The 21,933-nt window shown below is 38.2% G+C and overlaps 4 protein-coding genes across 4 annotated transcripts; all 4 read left to right on the top strand.

Moving 5' to 3' along the window:
- The first annotated feature begins 1,457 nt into the window (after window positions 1-1,457).
- LOC113036643 (extracellular calcium-sensing receptor-like) lies at window positions 1,458-4,233 on the top strand. The gene is made up of 5 exons (XM_080288697.1): window positions 1,458-1,712; window positions 1,812-2,567; window positions 2,670-2,897; window positions 2,981-3,104; window positions 3,251-4,233. Exons 1-5 carry the CDS (start codon window positions 1,458-1,460, stop codon window positions 4,156-4,158), a joined length of 2,271 nt encoding a protein of 756 aa, XP_080144823.1. The 3' UTR covers window positions 4,159-4,233.
- A 4,606-nt stretch (window positions 4,234-8,839) lies between these two features.
- On the top strand, window positions 8,840-12,143 carry LOC113036359 (extracellular calcium-sensing receptor-like). The gene is made up of 6 exons (XM_026192676.2): window positions 8,840-8,976; window positions 9,062-9,350; window positions 9,460-10,266; window positions 10,361-10,588; window positions 10,991-11,114; window positions 11,245-12,143. The coding sequence occupies exons 1-6, from the start codon at window positions 8,840-8,842 to the stop codon at window positions 12,141-12,143; spliced, it is 2,484 nt and encodes an 827-aa protein (XP_026048461.2).
- Window positions 12,144-12,592: 449 nt separating this feature from the next.
- Window positions 12,593-16,242, top strand: LOC113036132 (extracellular calcium-sensing receptor-like). The gene is made up of 6 exons (XM_080289241.1): window positions 12,593-12,801; window positions 12,931-13,216; window positions 13,332-14,156; window positions 14,251-14,481; window positions 14,614-14,737; window positions 14,870-16,242. Exons 1-6 carry the CDS (start codon window positions 12,596-12,598, stop codon window positions 15,781-15,783), a joined length of 2,586 nt encoding a protein of 861 aa, XP_080145367.1. The 5' UTR covers window positions 12,593-12,595; the 3' UTR covers window positions 15,784-16,242.
- Window positions 16,243-18,142: 1,900 nt separating this feature from the next.
- On the top strand, window positions 18,143-21,821 carry LOC113036642 (extracellular calcium-sensing receptor-like). The gene is made up of 6 exons (XM_026193055.2): window positions 18,143-18,189; window positions 18,370-18,667; window positions 18,905-19,696; window positions 19,787-20,014; window positions 20,212-20,335; window positions 20,902-21,821. The coding sequence occupies exons 1-6, from the start codon at window positions 18,158-18,160 to the stop codon at window positions 21,819-21,821; spliced, it is 2,394 nt and encodes a 797-aa protein (XP_026048840.2). The 5' UTR covers window positions 18,143-18,157.
- Window positions 21,822-21,933: the final 112 nt, after the last annotated feature.

Below are 21,933 nucleotides of genomic sequence, written 5' to 3'. Positions count from 1 at the left end.
CCTTGAAAAGCGCTATATAAATCCAATCCATTATTATTATTATTATTATTATTATTATTATTATTATTATTATTATTATTATGCTCACATAGCTGTGTCACTAGCGGTCACGTAGCAAATCATTATATACCAGCTAGCCAAACTTCAGTAACCCTACAAACATTACTGCTGTTCTGACTTCATTTATGTTGGATGTGATAGAAGAGCCGTACGTTTGAATTTGTTTCCAAAATCCATCAGTCAGTATTTAGATGGAAGCTAGCGAGCTAACTTTCTGCTAATTTCTAACTCCGTTAAATGTCATAAATTCCGTTTTCATGGATGCCCGGATGTTAAACTCAATTGTTACACCTGGTAGAGCAGAACACTGATCATTTTATTACAGATGAAAAACTTTAGACAGTTTTTCAGCTCTCAGTGATGCCACAGTGATCATTTGATTTATGGACCTGGAGTTTGAGCCCAGACACGGCTAGTGACGTCAGACTTAAAGACCGGATAACAACAGTATAAAAACAACATTTAAACAGGCTTTAGGCTTTAGGCTAAGTTTTGTTAAGTTTGGCATTGAGAAGATGTCCACAACAACCACAGTTTGACTATAAATAGCCTGTACATGGAGGTCCTACAGACATCTACACTAGATGTTCTGTAGACGTTGAGAAAAAAATGTCACCTGGCATTACAAAACAACCCCTCCAGTGGACCAAAACTGGATGTCCAAAAGTGACATATTAAAAAGGTTACTCTGACATCACTTTGCATAGTGGGATTAAATTAAAATTTTAAGTATTTATGGATTTTTTTTCAAAATGCACAAGTTTTATCTAATATTTTATGTTAAATCCTCAAATTGTGTATAATTATGCATTGATATCCACTGGACTTTATGTTTGTTGGTCTGAAGTTATAATTTGTTTCATTTGTTTAATATAAATTTGGAAATCTAAAAAACCTAAAATTGTAACAAATCATTATCAACACATAATATCATGACGAGGCCCAATGAAAGTTTTCCTGTCTCTGATTGGTTGGTAAAAACTAACGTATCCTGCCATGGTCTAAGATAAAATTCTGCTCTAACCCAGACAAGAGTAGCTTTTTCCCACCATAATGCATACATAGAAGATGTTGTCATTGATAACAGGGCTAGTGTTCATTGGATTTTTTGCATTTCAAACTGTAGAGGAGAAAGCTTCTCTGTGTCAAATACTGGGGAGTCCAGAGTTTCCTATGATGTCAAAAGAAGGAGATGTTATGATCGGTGGAGCCTTTTCCATCCACAGCAAAATAACATCGCCTTCACTTGTCTTTACAGAGAAACCCAAACGCCTCAGGTGTTCCAGGTAATTTTATGCTATTAACAAAAATACTGAGTTTTGTGACAGTAAACACAAGTTTATATTTCCTTGTCATTTCTCAGTGTCAACCTTAGGGAGTTTCGATTTGCACAGACGATGATATTTGCTATTGAGGAAATAAACAAAAACAGTTCTCTTCTTCGCAATGTTTCTATTGGATATCGTATTTATGACAACTGTGGCTCAACACTGTCCTCAATGCGTGCAGTTATGGCCCTGATTAATGGTGATGAATGGATGCTGGGAAAGAGCTGCTCTGGCCAATCAGCTGTGCATGCTATTATTGGGGAGTCTGAATCCTCTTCAACCATTGTTCTGTCACAAACTACTGGACCATTTAAAATACCAGTGGTAAGAGGGATGTTGATGGATATTCCATGTATGCATATGAAATGTAAACTTTCCTTATTCTGTCTCTCTTTCTTGCATCTTTCTATTGTGTGTACTCAGATAAGTCATTCAGCTACTTGTGAGTGTTTGAGTAGCAGGACAGAATATCCTTCTTTTTTTCGAACCATTGCCAGTGACTTTTATCAAAGTCGAGCCCTCGCTCAACTGGTCAAGCACTTTGGCTGGACCTGGGTTGGAGCAGTCAATAGTGATAGTGACTATGGTAACAATGGCATGGCTATCTTCCTCGCTGCGGCCCAAGAAGAAGGAGTATGTGTGGAATACAGAGAGAGGTTTCACAGGGCAGAACCAGAAAAACTTCTAAAAGTGGTTGATGTGATCCGTAAGAGCACTGCCCGGGTTATTGTTGGTTTCCTGGCCCATGTAGAGATGAACAACCTTCTGGAGCAATTGAGTCTGCACAACATCACTGGCAGACAATTCATTGGAGTGGAGGCCTGGATTACTGCTAACAGCCTTGTGACTCCTACCAGCTTTGCTGTATTGGGAGGCTCACTGGGCTTTGCAGTGCAAAAGGCTAATATCAGTGGCATGGAAGATTTTTTAGTCAAAGGCTTTTGGGAGACAGAATTTCAGTGTAAGGAGGCAAACCAGGACAGTATGATAAATACTACATTTTGCAAAGAAAATCAGGATCTAATGGAGCTGATAGATTATGATGATGATGTGGCAGAGCTGAGATACTCCAGTAACATTTACAAAGCAGTCTATGCTGTAGCCTATTCTCTGCATAATATCCTAAAGTGCTCAAACATTCAAGGGTGTGACAAGAAAGTTCATGTTACTCATAGGCAGGTAAACTAAACTAATGACTAAAATTTTCTTTGTTTTGTACATCAAAATAGTGATATTAATATAATGGCAATATATGACACAGTTTAGTTTTCTGGTCTTCAGGTAGTGGAGTCCCTAAAGCAAGTGAACTTTACTATTAAGAATGGGGATCGAGTGTGGTTTGACAGCACTGGAGCAACTGCTGCCAGGTACGAGGTGGTAAACTGGCAGCATGGACCAGATGGATCTGTTCAGTTTATACCAGTTGGCTATTATGATGCTTCTCTACCTCCTGGTCAGAGGTTTGTTCTTAAAACGGAAGCCATTGTGTGGCCTGGAGGAAGCAAAGAGGTAAATATTTTAACTGATAAAACAACAGTTAAAAATGCGTCTCTTCAAAAACTTTCACATATTCCTCTTTATTGGATCTGAAGTTGCCTGTCTCAGTGTGCAGTGTCAGCTGCCATCCAGGAACACATAAAGTTCTTCAAAAAGGAAAGCCAGTCTGCTGCTATGACTGTATGCCATGTGCAGAAGGAGAAATCAGCAACACCACAGGTATCACAGTCCTGAATTACAGCAACGTGCATACACTGTTTGCTTTCTACAGTTTATGTGTCATGTTTAAGTCTTCTGTGGTACAGTTACTGATTTACAGTTACACTGATTTAATACCAATAACGGCAACACTATTTTCATTACAGATTCTAATGACTGCAAAAAGTGTCCTGGAGAATATTGGTCCAATCAAAACAGAGATGCATGTATATTAAAAAATGTTGAGTTTCTTTCCTTCACAGAATTTATGGGAAAGATTATTGTGTTTTTTACTTTCTTTGGTGTTCTCCTTAATTTGATAGTGGCTGCTCTATTCTTAATCAAGAAGGACACTCCACTGATAAAGGCCAACAATTCTGAGCTGAGCTTCCTGCTGCTCTTCTCCTTGACTCTTTGTTTCCTGTGTTCTCTAACTTTCATTGGTCAGCCCTCCGAGTGGTCCTGCATGCTTCGACACACAGCATTTGGCATAACTTTTGTGCTCTGTATCTCTTGTATTCTGGGGAAAACAATAGTAGTACTGATGGCCTTTAAAGCTACACTTCCAGGGAGTAATGTCATGAAATGGTTTGGACCTGTACAGCAGAGACTGAGTGTTCTAGCATTCACTCTCATACAGGTATTGATTTGCATTCTTTGGCTAACAATAAACCCACCATTCCCCTACAAAAATATGAATCATTACAAAGAGAAAATTATACTTGAATGTGCCCTGGGATCACCTGTAGGTTTCTGGGCTGTGTTAGGATACATAGGGCTGCTGGCTATGTTATGTTTTGTACTTGCTTTCTTAGCTCGAAAGCTGCCTGATAATTTCAATGAAGCTAAATTTATCACTTTCAGCATGTTGATATTCTGTGCAGTGTGGTTAACCTTTATACCAGCTTATGTCAGCTCCCCTGGAAAATTCACAGTTGCTGTGGAAATATTTGCTATTCTGGCATCAAGTTATGGGCTACTCTTTTGTATTTTTGCACCAAAATGCTATATTATTGTAATTAAACCTGAACTGAACACAAAGAAACATTTGATGGGAAAAATACAATCAAAATAAATCAAGGCACCAGTTTTATTTCAAATGCATTTAGTCGTATACTTTTTGATTTCACTACTTACCCTTACGTTTTGGTGTGACATTCATTTTCACATGTATTGTATTTGTATTTTCTAGTTTTTCAAAAATCTTCAAAAAATTGTACAAAGTGAATGTACGATGTTTTCTGTAGAATGTAGAGTTTTCTTTTTTGTATTGATTTTGATAATTTTATAGTGTACTAATTCTAACACTGTCAGTAATATTAACAATAACAATCAACAATAAAAATGTGTAATAAAAATTTGATACACTTTTTTTGGTTCATTATTAAATTGGGAATTAAGTGAATATAACGTTCTTTAGTTTAATATGAATAAATTAAACTAAAAAAAACTACTTGTCGCACTTTATTATTAGCATAGGTATAGTCTACAGTATAGACAATGCCTTCTGATTTGCAAACCTTTATCATGTACACATGAGTCAAAAAGCTTTGTCATTACAAAATAAAAATGCTTGAAAAAACACATAAACCTGAACCTGATCCTGCAAATTGTTGGATTATTGCAGGGTCTTTTTACCTTATAATATAAAGCACCTTGAAGCAACTGTTATTGTGAATTGCTGTTATATAAATAAAATTAAATTGAATCAGTTCTGAACTGAGTTCTGTGTTTAATATGTTAAAAGTAATTTTTTCAAATATTGCAGTATGCACTTGTGAACCAGGCCTCTTTCTCAGGCATGACCTGTTCACACTCAACCTTTTAAAAACAATCACTCCTCAGCACTGATCAAGTTTGTTGGACATAGTACAGCCTCACTGACAGAAAAGTGCAAGGTACAGTGGGGCAAAAAAGTATTTAGTCAGCCACCGATTGTGCAAGTTCCCCCACTTAAAATGATGACAGAGGTTAGTAATTTGCACCAGAGGTACACTTCAACTGTGAGAGACAGAATGTGAAAAAAAAATCCATGAATTCACATGGTAGGATTTGTAAAGAATTTATTCGTAAATTAGGGTGGAAAATAAGTATTTGGTCACCTCAAACAAGGAAAATCTCTGGCTCTCACAGACCTGTAACGTCTTCTGTAAGAAGCTTTTCTGTCCCCCACTCGTTACCTGTATGAATGGCACCTGTTTGAACTCATCATCTGTATAAAAGACACCTGTCCACAGCCTCAAACAGTCAGACTCCAAACTCCGCCATGGCCAAGACCAAAGAGCTTTCGAAGGACACCAGGAAAAGTATTGTAGACCTGCACCAGACTGGGAAGAGTGAATCTACAATAGGCAAGCAGCTTGGTGTGAAAAAATCAACTGTGGGAGCAATCATCAGAAAATGGAAGACATACAAGACCACTGATAATCTCCCTCGATCTGGGGCTCCACGCAAGATCTCATCCCGTGGGGTCAAAATGATCATGAGAACGGTGAGCAAAGATCCCAGAACCACACAGGGGGACCTGGTGAATGACCTGCAGAGAGCTGGGACCAAAGTAACAAAGGTCACCATCAGTAACACACTACAACGGCAGGGAATCAAATCCCGCAGTGCCAGACGTGTTCCGCTGCTGAAGCCAGTGCATGTCCAGGCCCGTCTGAAGTTTGCCAGAGAGCACATGGATGATACAGCAGAGGATTGGGAGAATGTCATGTGGTCAGATGAAACCAAAGTAGAACTTTTTGGTATAAACTCAACTCGTCGTGTTTGGAGGAAGAAGAATACTGAGTTGCATCCCAAGAACACCATACCTACTGTGAAGCATGGGGGTGGAAACATCATGCTATGGGGCTGTTTTTCTGCCAAGGGGACAGGACGACTGATCCGTGTTAAGGACAGAATGAATGGGGCCATGTATCGTGAGATTTTGAGCCAAAACCTCCTTCCATCAGTGAGAACTTTGAAGATGAAACGAGGCTGGGTCTTCCAACATGACAATGATCCAAAACACACCGCCCGGGCAACAAAGGAGTGGCTCCGTAAGAAGCATTTGAAAGTCCTGGAGTGGCCTAGCCAGTCTCCAGACCTCAACCCCATAGAAAATCTGTGGCGGGAGTTGAAAGTCCGTGTTGCTCGGCGACAGCCCCAAAACATCACTGCTCTCGAGAAGATCTGCATGGAGGAATGGGCCAAAATACCAGCTACTGTGTGTGCAAACCTGGTAAAGACCTATAGTAAACGTTTGACCTCTGTTATTGCCAACAAAGGTTATGTTACAAAGTATTGAGTTGTATTTTTGTTATTGACCAAATACTTATTTTCCACCCTACTTTACGAATAAATTCTTTACAAATCCTACCATGTGGATTCATGGATTTTTTTTTTCACATTCTGTCTCTCACAGTTGAAGTGTACCTCTGGTGCAAATTACTGACCTCTGTCATCATTTTAGGTGGGGGAACTTGCACAATAGGTGGCTGACTAAATACTTTTTTGCCCCACTGTATATCAGACAACAGTTTACGGACCATATTCAGTGTTAGTATTTATCATACAAGCCCAATTCTGAAAATATTGGGATATTGTACAAAATCTGTTTAAAATTTGTTTACGCTATTGTGGATAAAGTATGGGTTTCTACGATACCATCTCACACACATGTCCACACAGAGAGAAAAGAGAGAAAAAATGTCAGCCATAGACATCGCCACTATGATACCATGATGTCACCCATTAGTTTTGGACTGCATTTTAAAACCTCAAGATTAATGTGACTTCTGTGTTAATGCTATAATAATGCTAACATTTCACTCACCACTGCTGTCAGGACACCTGTCAGTCACAGTGGCTATGCAACTAACTACAGTATCTATGTGAACGAGTTACAATAAAGTCCAAAGATGTCAACAATACATTTTGTACTCACTTATAAACATGATTTCAGTTGTAAAGCTCCTTGTGATTGCTTTTTTCTCTAGCTGATTGCCACAGTCACCCACATTTTGAATCAAACGCACCAACCTGTTAGTAGTCATTTACCATGTACTCTCAGACATACAGCGAAACCTGAAAAAGTGTGATGCAGGCCAGAAATGTAGAATATTTGCCCTCAAAGTAAAGGTTGTGCTTCATAACTATAATCAACATGTTTCAAGAGGTAAAACTTTAAAGGTAAACGTTCTCTGTTTCTGGTTTATGGGGCGCCGTTTGTAAACTGAAGCATGCTGAAATTAACTACCAGCATGTCCAGAGATTTAGCTGGACATATGCTGCGGTGATTGTAAAGTGGACACTGCAGTTGCTTAGTGTGACTACTGCTGAACCTTTGGATGGCCAACAAAATGGCTCTTTCGATGTTTTCAGCTAAATCGCTGGACATGTTGGTAGGCAAGAAGTGAAGCAGCCCATGGCGGTTAGATGTGACTGTCAGGCAAGAGCAGACAAACAACCTGACCACTACCGGCACACTTTAGCGCCGGAGGTTTTTGTAAAGCTTTTATTTTGGTTTTCTGTTGACCTGTACAATAAATTTGCATGTTAGCTAAATATTTAGTTTCCCGTAACATTTAGATTTAACATTTAAATTTAAATACAATATTTAGATTTAGTATTTAACATGTAGATTTAACATTTAAAATTGTGTTTTAAATATAAAAAGTTACAAATGTTTTAGTAAATGTTGTAAAAGTGACTCGAAAAAACATGTTTTTGTAAGGTTTTAAGCTATATGTGGAAAAATTTTGCCGTTAATTTCAGCATGTTTCAGTTTACAAACGACGCCCCATACTGGTTTGCTTCACCCTTTTCCCAGTGTAACTAGAGCTTGGCAAGTCACTTGCTTATCTTTATCGTTCATACTAACTTTCAAATGTGGGAACTAGCCAGCCGTAGCTACGTATGCTGCAGTGCCATAACGGTTTGTGACCAGTTTCATGACTGCTAGCAATCTCCAGTAACTACTCATGAATTTCAGATTTCACTAGCAACTTTTGGTTGCCAGTGGGTTACTAATCAGTCTATATAAGTGTGTGAGTGTGTGAGTGTGTTTACAAAACAAATATTTACATATATGTCTTGTTTAGAGTCTTTATTTAGTTACCACAAAGGTTATGGAATGTTGCCACCTAAAATATCTTAAATAGAAGTTTGACAGCTGTTTAAGTATTAAGTATTTATTTTAAATTGTGTTGATTTTATCACACTGCCAAATGGTTCCTGTTTTGAACCATCAATTAATAAAGAAAACTGTGCAGCTGAATTAGAATATCTAGCTCTGTGTGTGTTGAGTTGTATGGTCCCACGTGGAGTCTTGTGTCATTCAAAAATTTAATGTTTTTAAATTATTAAATCGTTTCAATTACCACTATTATAACAATTTACATAATTTACAAAACAATTTACACTATTATTATATCAAATGTTTCCAAAGAAGACAGCTTAAAATATATGCATTTTCTGGTAAGGGTGACTCAAAAAAAAAAAGCTGTCTCCCATAAAAATCGCAAAACAGTGTGACAATGTATGTCATACTGTGATATGATAGGAGGACCTCAGGCTTCATCAATTATAGCTCTATAAAGCTCTGCCCATTAAAGAATACACATGCTTGGTCAGTAATATCAAAACAGAGTACAGGGCTGTACATGCATGAGTGTGGTTGTCTGTAAAAGATGTATGACTGCACATTCAGAGTGTTATTTTGGGGTTTATTTATGGGAGTCTGCAGAGCAGAGGAAAATACTGTTCTCTGTGAAATGCTGGGAAGTCCAGAGGTTCCTCTTTTGACTAAGAAAGGGGATATTACTATTGGAGGAGCTTTTTCTATCCATAGCCAAATCTCAAAGTCTTCGTTCTCCCTGACTCATACTCCAGAAACTCTCACATGCTCCAGGTTTGTCTTTTTTCCCTTTGCAGGGTTCATGACTTGAAGAGCTTTACATTACACTTTTTAAAACACTTTTTTTTACTCTTTTCAGGATAAATTTGAGAGAATTTCGTTTTGCCCAAACAATGATTTTTGCAGTAGAAGAGATCAACAATAGCAGCACTTTACTGCCTAATATTTCAGTTGGTTATAAGATATTTGACAGCTGTGGTTCAACACTGCCTTCAACACGTGCAGTGATGGGTTTACTAAATGGACAGGAAAGGACAGCAGAGAAAACCTGCAGCAGTCATTCATCTGTTCATGTCATCATTGGAGCTTCTGAGTCTTCCTCAACCATTGTGATGCTACAAATTTGTGGGACCTTCCAAATACCAGTAGTAAGTATTTATAATATTTGTGTCAATTTTTTATAATGTGACCCAACTGTAAATCTCTTCCCACTTACTTGTCAATTTGTTTTTGTTTTTCTCTTTTACTTCATTTCAGATCAGCCATTTTGCCACATGTGCTTGTCTGAGTAACAGAAAGGATTACCCTTCATTCTTCAGAACCATCCCCAGTGATTACTATCAGAGCAGGGCCCTGGCAAAACTGGTAAAATATTTTGGATGGACATGGGTTGGGGCAGTCAGAAGTGACAATGATTATGGCAACAATGGGATGGCAACTTTTATCACAGCAGCAAGTCAGGAAGGGGTTTGTGTTGAATATTCAGAGGCCATTTCAAGGACTGACTCTAGTGAGGAGGTTGCAAGGGTGATTGAAGTGATTCGTAGTGGCAGTGCAAGAGTTTTGATTGCCTTTCTTGCCCAGGGTGAGATGGACATTTTGCTGGAGGAAGCTCTGAAGCAGAACTTGACTGGGTTGCAGTGGGTGGGCAGTGAATCGTGGATAACAGCAAGTCATTTGACTACTAAGAGGTACTCTGGCATACTGACAGGGTCTCTGGGCTTCACTATCAAAAAGGCAAAGATTGCAGGCCTGCGAGAATTTCTTTTACAGGTTAACCCAAGTCAGGATCCTCAGAATAGTGTGCTAAGAGAGTTCTGGGAAACGGTTTTTGGCTGCAGTTTTCAATCCAGGCTGCCTGGTCAGATTCAGTGCTCTGGCTCTGAGAAGTTAGAGGACATAAACAATCCTTTTACGGATGTATCACAACTAAGGATATCTAACAATGTGTACAAGGCTGTGTATGCCATAGCTCATGCTATGCATAACTTGTTAAATTGTGGTCAAAGTGCTAAAGCCATGAATCAGTCATGTATATGGAAGGATCATTTAGAGCCAAAAAAGGTAAGACATTACCTTACAAAATCGTAGAAAAAGTATTTATTTGATCTAGAATTCTATATATGCTAAGTTACCAACCCTCGTTTTGGATTGGTAGATTGTGAAACACCTCCAAGATGTCAATTTCACTCTTCAGTCGGGAGAAAGAGTATATTTTGATGAAAATGGAGACCCTTCAGCAATGTATGAACTTGTGAACTGGCAGAGAAACCAAGCAGGAGATATAATTTTTGTGGCTGTAGGGAGCTATGATGCTTCACTACCAAATGAAAGTCAGCTTGCCGTGAATGAAATCAATATAACATGGGTTTCTGAATCCCGAATGGTAAGTCTATTTGAGAGCAAGGAATATTTATTTAATACTTATTTTGCAGGTTGATTAAAATTCAAATTTTATTAATAAAAACTGTCATTCAGAAAGTTTTTTAATATTGAACTTTAGCAAATAAAAACAATCTCTCCCACATACACAGATATGTATAATCCTTAATTTTCAATGTTAATTTTCAATAACAATGTTAACATAACAGCTTCAGAACTATTTTTATGTTAATTTTCCCCTCTGATGCAGAATAATGAGTAAAATAATGGTCTGAAGGTTAAATGCATGTTTGTATGTTTTTCTTTCTTCAATATTATTAATGAGAAATAAATTGAACAATCTAAATTCAGTATGTGGATTACAAGAGGAACAAACTGTGACCTTTGAGTTGTGGTGTTGTTACAGAAGCCATTGTCTGTCTGCAGTGAGAGCTGTCCGCCAGGTTTCCGCCAGGCTGCAATTAAAGGCAAACCCATCTGCTGTTTTTCCTGTATTGCCTGTGCTGCTGGAGAGATTAGCAACTCAAACAGTGTGTAGAAAATTTCCTGTCATTTTTACTATGTAAAAAAGTGTTAATAAGTTGATACATTACTAGGAAGTGTTTATTTCAGTATTAGGTGTATCAAAATACTTTTTTATGTTTGACACTTTCTACTCAGATTCTGCAGTGTGTTTACTATGTCCGCTGGAGTGCTGGTCGGATGAAGATCGCAGCCACTGTGTTCCAAAGGTGATTGAGTTCCTGTCTTTTGGAGAAACTATGGGGGGCCTACTCGCCGCTTTCTCGTTGTTTGGAGCAAGTTTAACATTGGCAGTGTCATGTGTTTTCTTTCGGTTTCGTCACACACCTCTTGTCAAAGCCAGTAATTCTGAACTGAGCTTCCTCCTGCTCTTCTCCTTAACTCTGTGTTTCTTGTGTTCTCTGACCTTCATTGGCCAGCCTACTGAGTGGTCATGCATGCTACGCCACACAGCTTTTGGCGCAAGCTTTGCCTTGTGTATGTCATGCATTTTGGCTAAAACTATAACAGTGGTGATTGCCTTTAAGGCTACAAGGCCAGCAAAAACAGTTCCTCAGTGTTCTGCTGCACTTCAGAGAACAAGTGTGCTCAGCTTTACTTTACTCCAGCTGCTGATTTGTGTGCTGTGGTTAATTTTTGCTCCACCATTCCCCTACAAAAACACAGTCCATGCCACTGAAAAGATTATACTAGAGTGTAATTTAGGTTCACCTTTAGGATTCTGGGCTGTTTTAGGATATATAGGACTTCTCAGTTTGCTATGCTTTATCCTTGCTTTTCTGTCTCGAAAGCTGCCTGATAATTTTAATGAGGCCAAATTCATCACCTTCAGTATGTTGATATTCTGTGCAGTCTGGGTCACTTTTATCCCAGCATATGTCAGTTCTCCTGGTAAATTTACTGTAGCTGTAGAGATATTTGCTATTCTGGCCTCAAGCTTTGGGTTATTTTTCAGTATATTTGCTCCAAAATGTTATATTTTATTAGTGAAACCCGAAAGAAATACAAAAAGACATATGATGGGGAGAAACCATTAAAAAATAATAAATGCACGAGGGTTTGCTTACTCCATCTTTAAGATTTGTTTATTTTAATTTGTATACAATCATTGATCAATTTATTACTTTATATATTGGTCCTGGAAACCAGTAATTCAAATATGTATTGCATTTGTTTATGTTTTACTCTTTAGTACGATGTTAAAATGTGAACCACAGATGGAATATGTAATAAACAATAATAACTTAGTATAAAGAGTGGTTATGTTGAATGAAAAGATATTACTTTCGTAGGAGGCCCTCTAAGCCCATTAACATCCCTATTCACTGGTCAGTCACAGCAGAACCAATATCATTGGTAGAGACAAAGACAATAAACACAGCTGTCACCCATAAGTCCCTGTGGCTTTGTGACATAAAAGTCATATTAAAAGCAGTGTTGAGGAGGCTTATCTTTGAGCATTTGTTAGGAAGCATTCAGCTGAGGAACTATGCTGCTGATAGCCAACCTACTACTTCTTTCCTGTCTGGCTGTGAGAGAAGGGAAGCCTGTGTGTCAGACCTATGGGACAAAAGAACTGTCTCAGTTTTCTAAGGAGGGAGAAATCAACATTGGAGGAATTTTTTCTTTCCATCAGAACCCCATCACTGTTTATCCAACTTTTGAAGTCAATCCAGGAAAAATACAGTGTGAAGGGTAAGACTGGGATGAAATAATTTATCTATAAATCCTATTACAATATGGGTTGTTTGTTTATATTTTAAATATAATCTTCCTCTTTGCTTATTTCTGCTATGAAAACTTTGGTCCTTCTTCTTTGTCCAGACTGGACCCAGGAGAGCTTCAGTATGCATACACTATGATGTTTGCTATAGAAGAAATTAATAACAGCTCAGGGCTGCTGCCAGGAGTGACACTTGGTTATAGGATCTTTGATTCCTGCCCCAGTATACCTTTGTCTATTAGGGCATCACTAAACTTGATGAATAGATATGAAAGTGGAGCAGGGAGCTGTAACAAACTTTCCAACGTACATGCTGTCATAGGAGAAACCACATCCACCTCCACGATAGGCATTGCACGCACCATGGGACCATTCCATATACCCGTGGTGAGTGTTGGGGGCATGCATGCTCAATGCACACATAAACTTCCTGAGATGCAATAATCTTCATTAAATGTCTTCAATGCTCAATATGACATTTAACCATGTTATTGTTTTCCAGATCAGTCATTCAGCTTCTTGTGCATGTCTTAGCAACAGAAGAGACTATCCTTCTTTTTTTAGAACCATACCTAGTGACATTTACCAAAGCAAAGCATTAGCAAAGCTTGTGAAACATTTTGGCTGGACCTGGGTAGGAGCTATCAGAACTAATAATGATTATGGGAATGGTGGTATGGCCACTTTCTTGGAAGCAGCAGAAAGGGAAGGTGTGTGTGTTGAGTACTCAGTGGCCATTTACCGAACTAATCCAAGGAAGTGGTTCTTAGATGTGGTAAATATTATAAAGAAATCCACCTCTAAGGTAATAGTGGCATTTGCTGATGGCACAGACCTTGACATACTTTTTAAAGAGCTTCATGCTCAAAATGTGACAGGCCTGCAGTGGGTTGGGAGTGAAGGCTGGATCACATACCGTTATATTGCCTCTCCAGTAAATTACGCTGTGGTTCAGGGGGCAGTTGGCTTTGCAGCATTAAATGCTCACATTCCTGGACTGCAAGAGTTCCTAGCCAGCAGCAGGCCTTCCACCGTACCTGGGAATCAGGGCCTTGTGGAATTGTGGGAGACAGTGTTCAGGTGCAACCTGTCTCCTCAAACAGAGACTCATGCTGAAGATCTGACAATAGCCTGCACTGGAAAGGAGTCTCTCCTGCATGTGAAGACACGTTTCACAGATGTGTCAGATGCCAGCCTGCTAAATAATGTGTACAAAGCCACATATGCTGTTGCTCATGCTCTACATATGCTATTTACTTGCAAAGATGAAAGGGAGCCTTTTAAGAACAATACTTGTGCTGATACGGAAAATGTACAACCATGGCAGGTAAACATAAAAAGAAACTACTGTGTCTAAATGCAAAATGTTATTTTTAATGACTATTGTTACATAGTCAGATAACATTAATGTTTGTCTGTAGGTACTGCATTACCTAACCAAGGTCAATTTTACAACTAAGACTGGTGAAGAAGTGGTCTTTGATGAGTTAGGTGAACCTGTGGCACGTTATGCATTGGTGAACTGGCAGATGGGTGAAAAAGGTTACATACTTTTTAAGACAATTGGTTACTATGATGCATCCCAGCCTGAGGGTCAGGAGTTTAAGATGAAAGCAGGTGTGAGAGCCATCTGGGCAGGAGAGAATTTCGAGGTAAAACAACACAGATAATACTGTTCCTTTCTAACCCTAAAGTTCTGACGCTTGATCTTTTACAATCACACTAAATGTATACAATTGTAAATCTGGAAGTAAATTGTTTTTAATATTGTCCCTATAATGCAGGTGCCAAGGTCTGTTTGCAGTAAGAGTTGTTTGCCTGGGACCCGTCAGGCTTTTGTTAAGGGCAAGCCAATCTGCTGTTTTGATTGCATCACCTGCGCTGATGGGGAGTTCAGCAACACTACAAGTGAGACAGCTGGATTTCTAGCCTTTACTCTTGTGCTCATTGTGTTTCTGTTGGGCAAAATCACTGCCAGCACTTTACTGGTCTATTTAAAGATGTATGTGGTGTACATCATGAAGATATTTATGTTTTCAGATGCAGTGAAATGTGACAAATGCCCTCCTGAATTCAAGTCCAATGAAGAGAGAAATAATTGTGAAATGAAAGCTATTGAGTTCCTCACGTTCACAGAATTATTGGGTATACTGTTGGTCTCCTTTTCTCTCATTGGTGCGTGCATCTCAATGACTGTAGCCCTAATATTTTTCCAATACAGACACACTCCTATTGTCAGAGCAAACAACTCTGAGCTCAGCTTTTTGCTGCTCTTCTCCTTGACTCTGTGTTTCCTGTGTTCTGTGACCTTCATTGGCCGGCCCTCCGAATGGTCCTGCATGCTTCGACACACAGCATTTGGCATAACTTTTGTGCTCTGCATCTCTTGTATGCTGGGGAAAACGATAGTGGTTGTAATGGCATTCAAGGCTACACTTCCAGGGAGTAATGTTAAGAAGTGGTTTGGACCTGTACAGCAAAGACTGAGTGTTCTAGCATTCACTCTCATACAGATTTTGATTTGCTTAGTTTGGTTAGCAATAAATCCACCATTCCCCTACAAAAATATGAACTACTACAAAGATAAAATTATACTTGAATGTGCCCTGGGATCACCTCTAGGGTTCTGGACTGTGTTAGGATACATAGGGCTGCTGGCTATGTTATGTTTTGTACTTGCTTTTTTAGTTCGAAAGCTGCCTGATAATTTCAATGAAGCTAAATTTATCACTTTCAGCATGTTGATATTCTGTGCAGTGTGGTTAACCTTTATACCTGCTTATGTCAGCTCTCCTGGGAAATTCACAGTTGCTGTGGAAATATTTGCTATTCTGGCCTCAAGCTATGGAATGTTATTTTGCATTTTTTTGCCAAAGTGTTACATTATTTTATTAAAACCTGAAAACAATACAAAGAAACACCTGATGAGTAAAGGGACCTCAAGAACGATCTGAGAGGTTGCTAAAAAAAAAAACCAAAATTGAATCTGTCCTTTCTATAGTTTAAATATTGTTCAAATAATTCAAAACCCACTGACATCTAAGAAAACACAGCAATTAATTGTTTCAAAAACAAATGCTGGTTCACTACATGAAAGAAGGAAAGAAAGAAGCAAATAACTATAGTCCTTCCTACAAGCTCTATATCGTATATTAAATATTCCCAACAAAATCTGTAATTTCTTTTCCATGTAAAAAGTTCCGTTGATTTTTTTTTTACATTTTTCTTTCCCTTAATTAATATTTGTACAAATAAAGTTTTGATAAATTCTGAATGTTCCGTTGTGTTATTTTGCGCACCCATAAAAAGTGAATAATGACAGACTCCAAGACTGTGTATGTATCAAAATTCCATTCAATTCAAGTCAGTTTTATTTATATAGTGCCAAATCACAACAACAGTCACTTCATGGTACTTTATATAATATAATGTAAAGACCCTGCAATAATGGAGAGAAAACCCCAACAATTCAACAACCACCTGGTGACAGTGATAAGGAAAAAACACTCTTTAACAAACAACCTGTGGAAGAGAGTCAGAGATTCATTATAATTAATGATTAAATGCAGAGTGGTGTATAAACACATAGTGTGTGCAGAAAAAACACTACATGCATCATGAGAAAGCCACCAGGAGCCGAGGTTTATTTCCTTACTGTGGTGAGTTCTGAAACATGACTATCACTCTTTCAATAAACCACTGCAGATTATCAGTTAGGTCTTTAACAACTAATCTTTTTTAAATAATTGAAGAAAGGAAGGCTTGAGATTGGCCTTCAATTAGTTCAAATGATCGCGTGATGACATTTAAAGTAATAGTTTAATTACTGCCCTGAAAAATGACTAGGGCATATAGCCCATTAATAGAGATAGACTGATCATATTTAAGATTGAAGCATTAAGTAGTGGTAAGACTTCTGTGAGCAGTCTTGTAGTAATAGGGTCCAATAGAAATCTTGATGGTTTATTACAAAAGTTGTATTGATCAACAACTACTGATCAACGACCATTGATCAAAGACCAATGATCAATGGCCATGAGTACAATTCAGAGTTGATTCAGAGATGGTCTTTCCCTTTTCACGTAAATGGCTTCCCTTGACTTCCCGCTCAAACCAGCGTTCCTCCCTGTCCAGGATCAAATCAAATCAAATCACTTTTATTGTCACTTCACATTACTGGTACACTGTACATGTGAGTGAAATTCTTGTGTGCAAACTTCACAAGGAACAGTGGTGTGCAAAATGCAAGAAACAAGAAACAAAGCAAATTATAAGAATTGAGAATTATAAGAATAATACTAAGCAAGCCTACCGTATACTTACTGTTAGAGATTGACAAGGTACAATGCACATGCTATGGTAAGGGGTAGCCAGGATGACAGGTCAGGGGGAAGACATCATCAGTGCGAAAGGAACTGACTTGAAAGATAGGATGATGGAGTCGGAACAATACTGGAAGAACATATGGGAGAAGGACGCAACTTAAAATACGCTCAGTGGCTAGGGGATCTGAGACAGGGACCAGTAACCATCACAGTGGCAGATATCCAAGACAGGGTCTCCAGTATGAAGAGTTGGACAGCACCAGGGCCTGACATGGTTCACGCTTAGTGAACTACTAGGTATCATACTAGGTATCAACTGAGTTAAACTGAACTGAAGAGCTTCACTCCTCAAAAGCTGTATAAACCAGAATAAAAACATGTCTGAAATTTTTCTTCCTGTTTGCCTATTGTACAAATAATTGAAAAACCAATTGAAAATGTTGAAGTAAAAGGAAAGGAAATCATATGGCTAACTTTATCAGGCTCACAAACGTCTGATTTTCTCGAATCTACATGGACCTATTGAAATGATAAATGTTATATTGCATCCGAATCAATGAAAGTTGAAAACAATGAATTTATGGTAATTTATGGGCATGGTAATACAGAGAGGACATTTACAATAATTCAGTAGTGTTTTGCAGGGCCACTCCTCTGGCCCCTCCTTTTGTTCCACATAGAAGAAGCATGATGGTTCTGTTATTCATTTTTGCTGCTTCAAAATGTATAAATAAAGTCTGCATGTTTCACTTAGACTAGGTTACTTGCAATGCCACCCAGTGGTTTATTTTTTACAGACAGCATGTCATTTACACAGAAGTGGCCAGAACAGGGGTGGGCACTTTTCCAACTGTTATTGGTGGCATCTTTCTCTCAGGCAAAAGAACCTGTGTGCATACGAAGAGGGGATCCTGAGAATCCCCAGTTATCTAGGGATGGGGACATTATACTGGGGGGGATGTTCTCTTTTCACAGTAGCTGGAATGACAGAAAGGATACCTACATGCAGAAACCACTGCCACTTCAATGCACGAGGTAAATAACATTATAAAAATAAATTTAAAATAGATAAATGATCTAAGACATAAAACAATTCATCCTTTTATTTCTTGCTTTTATCTTGTTTTTCAATTTTCATATAACTGACTGATTTCAGTATTTTATGTGTTAGTAATCTATTGTCTTTATGTCAACTTTTTCATTTTTTCAATGAAGTTTGAATTTCAGGGAATTTCAGGTCGCCCAGGCTATGCTTTTTGCCATTGAGGAGATTAATAACAGTACAGACCTACTGCCAGGAGTCTCTCTGGGCTATAAAATGTATGATACTTGTGGTTCCATTGCCCAAAGCATAAAAGTTGCACTAGCCTTGATGAATGGTAATCAAATTATTTTCACAGCACCTGAGGCCCCTTGTACCAAACCAGCACAAGTGCAGGCTATAATGGGAGAGACTTCTTCCTCTCCTTGCATGGCAATAGCTACCGTAATTGGGCCATTTTATATACCAATGGTGGGTAGAATAGCTAAAAAATTTTTTTTTTCTGGAAACACAAATGTGACTCTTTAAAAGTTCTGCTTTCTTTGTATTTTTCCATTTTAGATAACCCTCTTTGCAGGGATATAATGTGCTTAACACAGTGAAAACTGAAATTAAATGTGGATGTGTGCAACATTTTTTTTCTATTTTTAATGGTCAGTGTGACTATAATCTCTCTTTCTTTTCTTTTCTTTTTTTCTTTTTGCTTAGATGAGTCACTTTGCCACATGTGCTTGTCTCAGTGACAAAACCAAGTACCCATCCTTCCTCAGAACAATACCCAGTGACTACTACCAGAGCAGAGCCCTGGTCTATTTAGTAAAGTACTTTGGATGGACTTGGGTTGGAGCTATTCGAACCAATGATGATTATGGAAATAAAGGCATGGCAACATTCACAGAAACTGCACAGCAGCTGGGCATCTGTCTGGAATATTCTGTATCTTTTTTTAGGACAGATCCCTATGAAAAAATTCAAAAGATCATTGACATTATAAAAGCTTCAACCTCCAAGGTGATTGTTGGCTTTCTGTCCCACTTTGATATGGATGTGCTATTACATGAGTTTTCTCTCAACAACCTCACTGGTTATCAGTGGATAGGCAGTGAGTCTTGGATATTTGATTCTCAAACCGCAGAAATGGATATACATCACATACTGGATGGTGCCATTGGTCTTTCCATTCCCAAATCACACGTCACTGGCCTGAAGGAGTTCATGCTGAATGTGAAACTTCTTAATTCATCTAATGATTTGTTTACTGAGTTCTGGGAGGCATTATTTAACTGTAAGTTCAAGGAGTTGAAGTCAACAGCAGAAAATCCGAGAGAGTGTACCGGACATGAAGATCTTACTGGAGTTAAAAACAGTTTCACTGATATGTCACTCATGCCTATCTTTAACAATGTATATAAAGGAGTGTATGCAGTGGCCCATGCCCTTCACAATATCCTCAATTGTAATAAAACATGTGAGAAAAATGTGCAACTAGATCCGTTCATGGTGAGGTTACATTTAAACAAAAAGTAGCAGTTGTGCTGTCTGTGTTACAAAATTAGATTCAATAAATTAACAGACTGCCTGTCTTCTTAGATTTTGCAGCGCATTCTAAAAATTTACTTCAAAACAAAAGAAGGAGATGAGGTTTACTTTGATGAGAATGGAGATCCAGCAGCAAAGTATGAAATTATAAACTGGCAGCCAAGAAAAAACGGCATTGTGGAGTTTGTGACAGTTGGCCTTTATGATGCATCACTTTCTCCAGGCAAACAGCTGACTCTGCAAAATAACTCTTTAATCTGGGCAAGAAACTCAAAGCAGGTGAGTGATCAATAAACAATGAGTACAAATAATAAGCTTATTAAGAATAAAGAATTAATTATAACCAGGTGTTATTTTAAAACATTTGAACTTCATGCATATAAATATAAAATATGCATATAAAATTAAGAAATGATTGTAAAGATCATCATACATGCAGTTTATCCATGGTTATTATTGTACATTTATCCATACAGGTGCCTGTGTCAGTTTGCAGTGAGAAATGTCCCCCAGGAACACGCAAGGTTCTCCAGAAAGGAAGGCCTGTTTGCTGCTATGACTGTATAAGATGTGCAGAGGGAGAGATAAGCAACACTACAGGTGTGGTAATATTTCAATAAAAAACTTTAATGAACTACAAGCAATATAACTGTTCATGTTCCAGCATATTTTTTCATTCTTTCGCAACATTGAGGAAACCCCTCAGAAATTTTAATAATTTTGCTCTTTTTTTCTATACATAAAGCAAATGAAGAGTGAAATATGGGGCTGTTTCAGCCTACTGTGAATAATATGAGCACACTCCCTGCTTCAAAACCTGCCCTATCTATCATAACTTTCGTTGTTGTTCCAGCACCAGTTGCTTTATACCACAGCATGTAATTTCTTGATGCTGCAGTTTGTTCAGAAACAGTGTCAGTTTTACTGAAAAATGGTCAACGATGTTTGAAGTGACTTATTTACCATTTTTCATATTGACTGTGCAAAAGCATTGTCAACACATTTTTTCTCATCTTCTCATTGTGTAGCTTTAGCAGTAACCTGACCAATGTAGAGTAATACTGTAGTTAGTGTGCTAGTGAGTATAATATGCTGTAAAGTAGATTCAAACGCATAAATCTAGTAAATCTCCAGAATTCTAACATTGTGTTAACATTAATTTGCAGATTCTGTTACCTGTTTGAGATGTCCCCCTGAATTTTGGTCAAATGAAAGAAGAGACACGTGCATAAAGAAGGAAGCAGTGTTTCTATCATATGAAGAAATTATGGGAGCACTCCTGACTGCTGCATCTTTATTTGGAACATGCATGACTACTGGTGTGGCATTAATATTCTTCAAATACAGGAAAACTCCTATTGTGAGGGCAAACAATTCTGAGCTGAGCTTCCTGCTGCTCTTCTCTTTGACATTGTGTTTCCTGTGTTCTCTGACATTCATTGGTCAGCCCTCTGAATGGTCCTGCATGCTGCGACATGTAGCTTTTGGGATCACCTTTGTGCTCTGCATCTCTTGTGTTCTGGGGAAAACAATGGTTGTTTTGATGGCTTTCCGGGCAACGCGTCCAGGTAGTAATGTTCAGAAATGGTTTGGACCTACACAGCAGAGACTCTGTGTTACAAGTTTTACTCTTATACAAGTTATCATATGTATCATTTGGTTAACAGTTTCGCCTCCTTTTCCATTTAAGAATTTTAAGGAAATCAAAGACAAGATCACTTTAGAGTGTGCTCTGGGCACATCTGTGGGCTACTGGGCTGTGCTTGGCTACATTGGACTTTTGTCTGTCTTATGTTTCATTTTTGCTTTTCTGGCTCGAAAACTGCCTGATAATTTCAATGAAGCCAAGTTTATCACCTTTAGCATGTTGATATTCTGTGCAGTGTGGATCACATTTATTCCAGCATATGTCAGCTCTCCGGGGAAGTTCAGTGTTGCTGTAGAAATATTTGCTATTCTTGCCTCCAGCTTTGGACTGCTGATTTGCATTTTTTTTCCAAAGTGTTATATCATCTTACTGAAACCAGAAAAGAACACGAAAAAGAACATGATGGGGAAGGGTCCACGATCGCCATCATCAAAATAAATAAATAAATAATTATTTTGTTTGTGTGTGTGTACGTGCTTCTGTGCTTGGTTTGTTTGTACCAGCAGAGAATGCAAAAATGCAACCATAACACATTGCTCAGACATGCTTG

Source organism: Astatotilapia calliptera, chromosome 14, assembly GCF_964374335.1.
Source record: "Astatotilapia calliptera chromosome 14, fAstCal68.1, whole genome shotgun sequence".
Classification (NCBI taxonomy): Eukaryota; Metazoa; Chordata; class Actinopteri; order Cichliformes; family Cichlidae; genus Astatotilapia; species Astatotilapia calliptera.
Note: the sequence above shows the minus strand (reverse complement) of the source record. Positions and strands in the feature narration are given on the sequence as shown.

What these genes read in the sequence shown, in the direction of transcription:
- LOC113036643 (XM_080288697.1), top strand. Translation starts at nt 1,458, where the DNA reads ATGATATTTGCTATTGAGGAAATAAACAAAAACAGTTCTCTTCTTCGC. An exon ending in TTCATGTTACTCATAGGCAG is followed by an intron (nt 2,568 to 2,669) that starts GTAAACTAAACT and finishes TCTGGTCTTCAG; the next exon opens with GTAGTGGAGTCCCTAAAGCA. An exon ending in AGAAATCAGCAACACCACAG is followed by an intron (nt 3,105 to 3,250) that starts GTATCACAGTCC and finishes TTTTCATTACAG; the next exon opens with ATTCTAATGACTGCAAAAAG.
- LOC113036359 (XM_026192676.2), top strand. Translation starts at nt 8,840, where the DNA reads ATGCTGGGAAGTCCAGAGGTTCCTCTTTTGACTAAGAAAGGGGATATT. An exon ending in GAAACTCTCACATGCTCCAG is followed by an intron (nt 8,977 to 9,061) that starts GTTTGTCTTTTT and finishes TACTCTTTTCAG; the next exon opens with GATAAATTTGAGAGAATTTC. An exon ending in GGGTTTCTGAATCCCGAATG is followed by an intron (nt 10,589 to 10,990) that starts GTAAGTCTATTT and finishes GTGTTGTTACAG; the next exon opens with AAGCCATTGTCTGTCTGCAG.
- LOC113036132 (XM_080289241.1), top strand. Translation starts at nt 12,596, where the DNA reads ATGCTGCTGATAGCCAACCTACTACTTCTTTCCTGTCTGGCTGTGAGA. An exon ending in GACCATTCCATATACCCGTG is followed by an intron (nt 13,217 to 13,331) that starts GTGAGTGTTGGG and finishes ATTGTTTTCCAG; the next exon opens with ATCAGTCATTCAGCTTCTTG. An exon ending in GGGCAGGAGAGAATTTCGAG is followed by an intron (nt 14,482 to 14,613) that starts GTAAAACAACAC and finishes CCTATAATGCAG; the next exon opens with GTGCCAAGGTCTGTTTGCAG.
- LOC113036642 (XM_026193055.2), top strand. Translation starts at nt 18,158, where the DNA reads ATGCAGAAACCACTGCCACTTCAATGCACGAG. An exon ending in TGCAACTAGATCCGTTCATG is followed by an intron (nt 19,697 to 19,786) that starts GTGAGGTTACAT and finishes CTGTCTTCTTAG; the next exon opens with ATTTTGCAGCGCATTCTAAA. An exon ending in AGAGATAAGCAACACTACAG is followed by an intron (nt 20,336 to 20,901) that starts GTGTGGTAATAT and finishes ATTAATTTGCAG; the next exon opens with ATTCTGTTACCTGTTTGAGA.